The following is a 10,000-nucleotide window of genomic DNA, read 5'->3' as shown; positions in this document are numbered from 1 at the left end:
ACTTCTCAATGACGAACTTTCAATGATACTTCACGAACTTAATTCAACAAAGTTCATTTAACAAACTGTTAGAAAAAAGAAAAAAAAAAAAGAAGAAAAAAGTTCGTCATCGAGAGGAAAAAAGGATGGAGGATGGGTTCACCGTATTTGTCCTTGAAATCTTGGAAGTTGAGACGTCCATATATTTATCGCGGTCATCGTCAATATATCTCAACGTTATTGACATATTTTGCAAAGATAAAAAAGAGAAAAGAGAAAGAAACAAAATGTTCTTTTCCTTTTTTTCTTTCTTCATCACTTTTCAAAATGTTTCTTTTTTTTTTTTCATCACATAATTGAGTTGAATTAAATTAAACAATTAAATACATTTAAACATTTTACTCTAAGGAGATTTCAAGGACGAGCTAATTAATACATACTCTTTTGACGACCAAGGAACTGTTCTTTCTGTTGGGTCCATTGTTTTTCTATGATCTCCTTTTGCTGTTCGGTCAGACCCTGAAACATTAATGGACAAAATGGCATGCAGGGATAATGTTAGACACGTCAAGGTCAACGCGTGGACATCATTTCCCTCCAATGCAATATCATTCTTTGTCTCTGTCTTTTATCTTCCTGGTCGACGACGACGACGACGACGACGACAACGACGAGGGTTTGAAGGTCATTGGGGGTGTGGGTCTGGGGCGGCCATTTGCAATAGCCATGTTGCAATAGTTAGGACACGTGAGTAAATGGCAACGAATAATATTGAACACGTGTCATCAAATCAAAAGTCCCAAAAAAAAAAAAAGAAAAAAAAGAAAGTTAAATCCAAATCTCAAATTATTTTATCAAAAATTCAAAGCAAACGATTTGGTAATGTTCCTTCCGTCTTTGGTGATGTCCTTTTCAAGGACGGACAATTTTTTTCTTTCTTCGTAATTATTTTGTCGAAAAACTTTGATCGGTTTTGTCGTTATTGTTATTATTTTGTGTTCTCCTTTTTTTTCTACTCTTCTTCGAACGATAATAAATATCTCGAGAATTCGGGAGCGTGATGTTTCTTTTGGATACAGTGTCACATGCTTCAAAAGAAATAAAATAAAATTCTCATTTGAAATTTGGTTTAGAATTATGATATGACACGGCTATTGGTCGTGCTCTTTAGGTCTAACAAAAACCAACACTTACATATACATATCAATAAGTAGATGTGATAGATCCATCTGATCGTCAGTTCGATCGTTTAGTCAAACTTTCAAAAAAAGAAAAATAACAAAGGGGTAAAGGGGTACGCAAAATTATCAACACTTTGGTTGCAATCAAGAAAATCAAGCAAAAAAAATTCTTGGGTTGGTTGGTTGATAATGACTAAGTGGCTTGGGCCCGAGGCCCGTGGGTCCTGTGGTCAGTCCGAGGGTGAGGGGGTGAGGGGCCAGAGGGGTGAGACACTTATACAGAAGACACGAATCGAGTCCACTCACTTTTGGTGCGCTTCATGAACTGTTCTGTTTTCTGTTTCCACAGTTTCTCGTTGTACTCCGCTAAAAGCGTGTCATAGCCCTGCGATTCAATTATGCGACATTTCTAAACTGGCTCATCAATGAATAAAACGGATCTCAAACATTCACACTCGCACACCGCATCTTTCTATAATTCAATCTACCCTTTCTAATTCCTGTCTAAAAACTTTGATTGATTTTTTCCCCATCTTTTTTTTTTCTTTTTGATTTATCGCACTATGCTATCATAGTTTTCTTCTTATTACAGGATCGTTCGATCTTTTTGTTCGTTCGTACTCTCTTTTCTTTTTCGATAGATTACCAACCCTATTCAACGAATAAAAAAAAAAGAAAAAAAAAGAAAAAATAGAGAAATATATACTTACACCCTCGAAAAGTTTTTTCTTGTCGTCGTAGGACCTAGTATCGACGCGACGTTCGTATTTCGAGGCAACTTGGATCTTCGGCTACGAAGATTTAAAAAAAGAAGAAAAGAAAAAGAAAAAAGAAACCATTATTACATTTCTTTTATGTAAACGTTTATAAGTTGTATAAATGCAACAAAGTGCATATGCATATATGCATACATTCTTTTACTTACAGGATATTTGCCAGTAAGAGCTTCAGGATCTAAACCTTTCTTCAAAGCCTTGTGCCTCAATTGTTGTTTCTGACGTTCCTTCAATTCTTTAAGCTAACAAACAAACAAACAAACGAATAAACGAATAAAGAAAAAAAAGAGGAAACAAAAAAATAAACCTAGCATTTTAGATTTTATTTTTTAAGAAGACAAATCGATCATTCGTGACATGATCGGTATACTTGAATTAATTTTATTATCATACTTCATTCGTTCAGATCGATGAAGCCTAAAGTAAAAATTTTGAAATCTCAATCACGTATTTATTTAAATAAATAATTAATTCGTTAATATTATAAATAAAACTCACATCGTAATCCTGACGTTTTTGTCTCTCCTCGAGATCGTACTTCTCAGTTTCTAATTTAACGATAGTATCCCAAAGTTCCGTGGCCTTGAAACGAAGTTTGTCGATCGATAGACCCTCGATTTCTAATGGTTTAATGCGGATACTCAAAGATATCTTTTTCTCTTCTTCCAGTTGCTCCTTCGTCTTGTTACGTTCCAATTGAGCCGATGAGAGATTACCCTGTGTTAAAAAAATGTAAGTATATAAAAAACAGAATGTAAAGAAAAAATTCTTTTTACATTTTAATAACCAATAATTAAATAATAATAAATTTTAATCTAAATAGCTTAATAATTGAATAATAATAAATTTTCATCTAAATAGCTTAATAATTAAATAATAATAAATTTTGATTTAAATAGCTTAATAATTAGATAATAATAAATTTTGATCTAAATAGCTTGATAATTAAATAATAATAAATTTTGATCTAAATAGCTTGATAATTAAATAATAGTAAATTTTGATCTAAATAGCTTTATAATTAAATAATAATAAATTTTCATCTAAATAGCTTAATAATTAAATAATAGTAAATTTTCATCTAAATAGCTTAATAATTAAATAATAATAAATTTTGAACTAAATAGCTTAATAATTAAATAATAATAAATTTTAATCTAAAAATGGTTGAGCTATCCGATAGATATTGTATATATATATATAGTAACACATATATATATATATAGTAACAGATATTGTATATATATAAAGTATGTATATGAATGTAACATGTAATTTCTTAAAAAAGATATATCGTAGACTTGATCGAGGACGATCGAGAACCAACTTACTCCAAGGTCCTTCTTCGTAATGGTAAAGTTAGGTCCTTTCTTGTTTGCTTGGTCCTTCATCGCTTGCATCATAGCCTGACGTTTCTTTTCAGACTCCTCGAGGCGTCGTCTCTTTTCCTCAATGTCACGTTGTTTCTTTTCCTCTGTTGGAATTTAATGCGAAAAGTGGATAAAAGAGAAGAAGGAATAAAGAAAGAGTGAGAGAACAAAAATCAAGAAAACGTCGACATCGAATAGCGATACGTGGATGGTTGACGTTAAAAATTGTTTCTTCTTTTTTTTTTTTATCTAATAAATTTACGAATATTACAAAGTTTCTATCCAACGTCTGCGAACTTACCAGTTTAAATCCTAATTTAAATAAAAAAAATAAATAAAATAAAATAAAAAAATTAAAAAAAGAAGTGTCACGAAAGAATTCGTTTAAAATTTTAATAAGAGTCCAAAAATTGTCGAGCTATCTGATAAATATTATCGCATATTTTATTACAGATATTCGAAGCATTATCGTTATTATTGATGAATATTTTTTCTCTCTCTCTCTCTCTGTCTCTCTTTTTTTTCTTTTTTATCTAATAAATTTACAAATATTACGAAGTTTCTATCCAACGTTTACTTTTCTTGTCGTTGATCTTACATCAAGCAGATATTTCAGCTTGTTTCTTTAATTCAAATTAAAAAAGAAAAATAAAATAAAATGAAATGAAATAAAGAAAAATATATAAGCAAAAGAAAAATGAATATAAAGAAAGAATTCTTTTTATATTTTAATAACTAATAATAACTTCTTAATAAATTTTAATCCAAAAAATTGTCGAGCTATCCGATAAATATTATATTATAAATATTTTCTTATAAATATTCGAAGCAATATTGTTATTATCGGTTTCATAGCGTTATATTTTTCTTTTTCTCCTTTCTTTCTTTTTTCTTTTTTCCTTTCTCAACCGCAGATATTGGATAAAAATCGATGATGATGTTATTACCAATTTCACGTTGACGACGTTCCTCCTCTTCCTTCTTCTTCTGAGCCAATCTCTTTTCTTCATCGGCACGGGTGATCTTGCGCTTAGCTTGTTTCTCCTAAAAAGAAAATAAAAAGAAAAAAATATGATAACAAACAATATAAAATCAATTTGTAAATATTGTTATTGGTGCTTTTGGTAACAGAATAAAAATGGTCATTGATTAATAGAAAAGAAATACCTTGAGACGTTTAAGTTCCTCTTCTTCCTTGGCTCTCTGCTTTCTCCATTCCGCGATGTATTCCTTAAGTTGTTCATCGAGATCGCTTCTCTTCTGTTCTTGCCTCTGTAAAAATGATAAAAAAATAGAAATGATCTGTTTTATATATAAATATATATATATATATATATATATGCTATTTTGAAATCAATAAAATAATTCGAAAAGGATCGTGTACGATAATTCGTTAATTTCTTTTTTATTTTTCAATTTTTTTTTTTTTTAAATATTTTTTACAGATCATCAGTAATAAATTCTCAGTAATAGAAAGAAGTGATTTCTTTTTATTTTATTGTTTTTTTTTTTACAAGCATTCTTTTAAAATGAACCATAAAAAATTATTCGACATTGATAACATCTAATATACGTATATATTTGTGAGTATACGTATATATTTATTCATTTTTTTTATTTTTTTATTTATCTTGAGGGAAACTAAACGATAAAAATGATATTAACACGTGAAAGTATTAACGTTGCGTGTTAAAATTTATTTTATAAGATTAATAATAAAATCATGTTAAAAGCAATCACCCTCGTAAAATGATTTTTTTAACAAAGGACTATAAAATAGACGACTAAAAATAAAGATAAGAGATATATTTTCCAATGCAACGTTTCGATGGAACGATAATAAAAATGATATAGGTATAGAGAAAAATCTTTTTTTATTAGATTAGATTTTATATGCGAAATAAATGTCAATGCGTTCAATAAAATTTAATTTTTTTTTTTTTATTGAAAATTATTTAACGATCAATACTACAATAGTAGATGCAATCGCACAAATTACTATTGTATTTTATACTATAGTATTATTTATTTACATTAAAATTTCTATCATTTATTTGCACATAAAATACTAATACCAATCTTTTACTTATTGGCCAACTCAATATGTATATGTATATATATATATATATATATATATATATATATATATATATATATAAATTTTTAACATAAAATTTTGTTATGTTCAAGATTCAAATAAAAATTTAAATAATAATTAGAAATCGATTTAACAAATAAAAAAACAAATAAAAAAACATTAAGTATTTTAGACGGTCAGTGAAAAAAAAAATTCATAACAACTTTTTGTGTTCGTGATGCAAATAAAAATTTATAGGAAAGTTAAGAATCAATTTAGAAAAATAAAAAAAGAAAAAAACTACTATTACTACTACTAATACTATTACTACTATTACAGTTCTACTAATCGAACTATTAATACTATTACTAATACTGTTACTACAATACTGTTACTACTATTAGTACTAATACTATTAATATTATTAATATGTTATTACTATTAATACTGCTACTATCACTACTAATACTACTACTATATTACTGCTACTACTATTAGTATTAATATTACTAATATTATTAATATTGTTATTACTATTAATATTACTACTATTACTATCACTTATAATACTATTACTAAACTACTACTACAATACTGTTACTATTATTAGTACTAAACTACTAATACTACTAATATTGTTATTACTATTAATACTGCTACTACTACTACTACTACTACTCACCTTCATAAACTCGATATTCTCCCCGGAGTCCCTGTATCACGCCGGAACGAAAACAAAAGTAAGTCTCTTTAATCCTTTGAGGAGAGAGGGGTTGCTCCGTGAAAAAGTGTCCGGAGGACACTGAGATATCCCTCCGAAACTCCGTACGCCATTTTTTTTTTTTACACGTCCCGTCATCATCATCATTATAATCATCCATTTTCGCGTATCGACACCAAGTTAATTGTTATGTCGTAACGCGATATCTTACGCAACCACATCCAACAATACACACATACACAGGCGGACGGACAGACGGACAGAGACAAAATAGACAAACGTGAAAGATAGAAAGAATATATATATATATATATATATATATATATATATATATAGAACAAGAAAAATAGAAACGGACGGACAAATAGACAGAAACGGACGGACAGACGTGTAAAAGACAGACAGAGAAAAAGAAAGAGACAGAAAGACAGAGAGACAGACAGAGACAGTGAGAAAAAATGAGGAAAGAAAATAAAAAATAAAAAAAAATAAATAAAAAGAATATATATATATATATATACTACGTGAAAGCACGTGAATTCGCTAAGGATCCATTTTTCGTCTTATTCTGTTTTTTCTTTTTCTTTTTTTTTAGTTTTGCGTTTCTCGATCCCTTCGCAAATGAGCTCTGATAGTAACCAGCAGAGCTTAACAGTTTGATAGCCTTTGAACAAAAGCGATAGACAAAACTTATGGCCTTTTATTTTCTTTTTCCTTCTTTTCTTTTCATATTTTCTTTCCTTCTTCTTTTTCTTTTCTTTTTTTTTCCTTTCCTTTTTCTCCTTTCCCCTTAACTCCTCCACAAAGAAAAACAAACGATCGATCAATTCCCACTTTTTCGCGATTATCGAATTTAACAATTTTAATTAATTACTTTGATAAATAATTAATTGTAATTAATGAAAGTTTAACGAACGTTTCATCGTTCTATCAGATATATATTCAAGACGATCGATTTTCTAAGATGGCAGACTTGGGGATGCAGTTAAAGGAAAAGAAAAGAAAAAAAAAAGGAAAAGAAAATAGAAAAACGAAAAGAAGAAAGAAAGAAAAACAAGAAAACGGAACAAACTTGGAATTTGTTCGTTTTTTCTTTTTCTGTTTTTTTTATTTTTTTTTGAGGGTTTTCTTCTTTGATGACCACGAAGATGGACGCAGGATAAATGATTGAAGAAGGATAATCGTGAAAAGATAGACAGAGATAAAGATAGAAATAGAGATAGAGATACTCGTATATAGGGGTGTAGGTTAGAACGTCAGTGTTTCTCAATCGTTCAATGCTTCGCGTATCCATTAGAAATTTGCGTGTGTGTAAATGACCCTATTATAAATAGATCGAACTATGCTCTACTTAATTATACTATAATTATATATAACCTTTTAAATTATACTCTAACTCCTTTATAAATAGATTGAATTATAGTTATAGTGTAATAATGTTGAATAAAATGAAAAAAAATGAAAAAGAAGCATATATATATATATTTTTTTTTATGTGTCCATTAAAACATAAAAATATGATCAAATCTTTCAGGAACGTAATGAAAGAATTTTTATTTATTTATTTATTTTTTTTTAATTCTACTTTTACACGCCAACACATTTCTCCACCTTCAAAGAAGGGGTTACGTGTAACACGATTTTGAGAATCACTGGGTTAAACGATCGATTTCACCTCGCACGCGTTCTCTATTTCGAAATGTCATCATTTCGGGCATTGTGAATCATCGTCTTTGTCGTCTTCGTCATCGTCGTAAGAAAATACGAAAAGTTGACAGCGAGCGAGCGAGCGAGCAAAAGATAGAGATAGAGATAGAGATAGAGATAGAGATATAGATAGATAGATAGATAGAGAAAGAGAGAAAGAGAGAGATACTTGACCGAATGCCAAGAAAACCAGTCGGCCATAAGTCGTGATTATAGATACTCGAGAAGCAGCTAACTATCGTCGTTTTCGTCGTCTTCGTCGTCCTTTTCGTCGTCTTTGTCGTCTTTGTCGTCGTCGTCGTCGTCGTCGATGATTTTCGTGGTGTCAGCGAACCCACCCTGAGGTTTCGTTCTTAGAAAACGCGTTTTATCTCTCTCAAATTCGTACTAAGAATAATATCTCGAGAGATGATCATCTCGATATTGTATAATAAACGAGATTATCCAACAGATTTATATAGAAAATCTGTGTCAAGAATCTTTTTTCTCTTTCTTGTATATATCTTTTTTTCTTTTCTTCTTCCATTTTTTTTTTTTTAACGAATTAAAAATACACTACAATATATACGTATATATATAAAACATTTAATGATTTAACGTAATGTGATATGAAATATATAAGTTAAGTGGAATACACGCGAAATGTAAAATTTACACGTGATGAAAAGAGAGAAAAACAGAGAGAGAGAGATAGAAAGAGATAAAAATAAAAATGTATACAACTCAAGAAATAAGTAATTATAATTAATCCGAGAAAAATAATTAAAATGTTTGATTAACGATCAATAACAATATTTGTATAAAAGAATACGAGATGAACGATACCTTTTTTTTGGGTGGGTGGGTGGGTGGGTGGGTGATGATGTGGATAAGGGAGGGACAAGGTCGTGCTGGTCCCTTTTGTTCGTGTTTTTTTTTTCTTTTTTTTAACGAGAAATACACAGAAATGTAAGTACGTACGTGTACAGGTAACATTGAGGGTTGGAAGAGGGTAGAGGAGAGAGAAAAGAACAATGCAACAAAATCAAAAAGGAACAACAACAACGCGTTAAATATGTATGAACATTGGAACGTACGAATATTTCTTTTTTAGATAAAACGATTATCTCTCACTCGTTAATAAACAATAATTATTATTTAACGGATATATATATATATGTATGGAGAGAGAAAGAAAGAGAGAGAGAGAGAGAGAGCCATAGATGATATGAATAGATAGACAGATTGATGGACGGATAGACAGACGGATAGACAGATAAATAGATAGATAAATAAATGGATAGATGGATAGACAAACAGAAAGTAAATAAATAAAGAGAACACGAAAATAACATTGCGAGGATATATAACTGCATGGAAGAGATACAAAAGACATAAAGATACACGAGAGAGAGAGAGAGAGAGAGAGAGAAAGAGAAAGATAGCTGGGCTGTTTGGGGGTAGAATGGGGGTGAGAGTGATTCGGCGAACGGCGGATTAAACGGAATGTCAGTTGCGGCGTCAGGGGATGGGGAAGCACACTTTTTTTTCTTTTATTTTACTTTACTTAAAAATTCCAAAATTCTTCGACCTACTCGAATAAATTTAATTTGCATTTAATTTCGTTCGGTCGTAAGGTCGTTTTTACTATTACGAAATTCGCATAAAATCCGGCCGTTTAAGTATAAGAATAAACTTTATACGTTACAGATAGATGCTACCAAATGTATATATATATATATATGTATATATGTATGTATGTATGTATGTATCTAACTATGAAACACGAGCGCGCACTTTTGGCAGGTGTCCAGCCGACGCAAGTTAAATTAGTTGCATATGCTTGTTATGCAATTGCTATGTGCGGTCCGGCCAGATAGCTGCCAACCTTTTTTTTCTTTTTTTTATTTCCTTTCTTGTTTTTCTTTTTTGTTTTCCTATTTTTTTTTTTTTTCACGAAACACACGAAACACGTCCATCGACGAAAAAGAAAAAAAAAGGAAAAAGTAAAAAAAATTTATTACCCATCGCGAAAGAGTTAGAAAAGTTTTCGAAATAGATCGAACGTATTGTTGGATTTTGCTCGTTTGATTTTCTTTTTTTCCTTTCTCTTTATGTTCTTATCTTTTTTTTTTTTTATTATCGTTAATTCATCAAAACGATTCTTTTTTTCGTTTTTTTTTCCGGTGGATGGGAATGCAAGGGATTTG

General features: G+C 29.9%; 1 protein-coding gene across 8 annotated transcripts in view; it reads right to left on the bottom strand.

Annotated features, from left to right (window-relative positions):
- LOC127072090 (troponin T, skeletal muscle) overlaps positions 1–10,000 on the bottom strand; it is a 64,315-nt gene that overhangs the window by 849 nt on the left and 53,466 nt on the right. For 6 of the 8 annotated variants that reach the window (XM_051012212.1, XM_051012207.1, XM_051012204.1 and 3 more), the window contains 8 exons: positions 6,066–6,096; positions 4,474–4,578; positions 4,254–4,350; positions 3,268–3,410; positions 2,435–2,653; positions 2,086–2,178; positions 1,871–1,951; positions 420–498 (listed from right to left, as the gene is read on the bottom strand). In XM_051012212.1, the coding sequence (XP_050868169.1) occupies positions 420–498; positions 1,871–1,951; positions 2,086–2,178; positions 2,435–2,653; positions 3,268–3,410; positions 4,254–4,350; positions 4,474–4,578; positions 6,066–6,071 (823 nt within the window). In that variant the 5' untranslated portion in view covers positions 6,072–6,096. Of the gene's footprint in view, positions 1–419; positions 499–1,466; positions 1,546–1,870; positions 1,952–2,085; positions 2,179–2,434; positions 2,654–3,267; positions 3,411–4,253; positions 4,351–4,473; positions 4,579–6,065; positions 6,097–10,000 lie in introns of all 8 variants that reach the window. The other 2 variants (XM_051012211.1, XM_051012206.1) reach the window with 2 other exon arrangements.

This window comes from Vespula vulgaris, chromosome 24 (assembly GCF_905475345.1).
Source record: "Vespula vulgaris chromosome 24, iyVesVulg1.1, whole genome shotgun sequence".
NCBI lineage: Eukaryota > Metazoa > Arthropoda > Insecta > Hymenoptera > Vespidae > Vespula > Vespula vulgaris.
The sequence above is the reverse complement of the archived record's forward strand: the minus strand, read 5'-3'. Positions and strand labels throughout refer to the sequence as shown.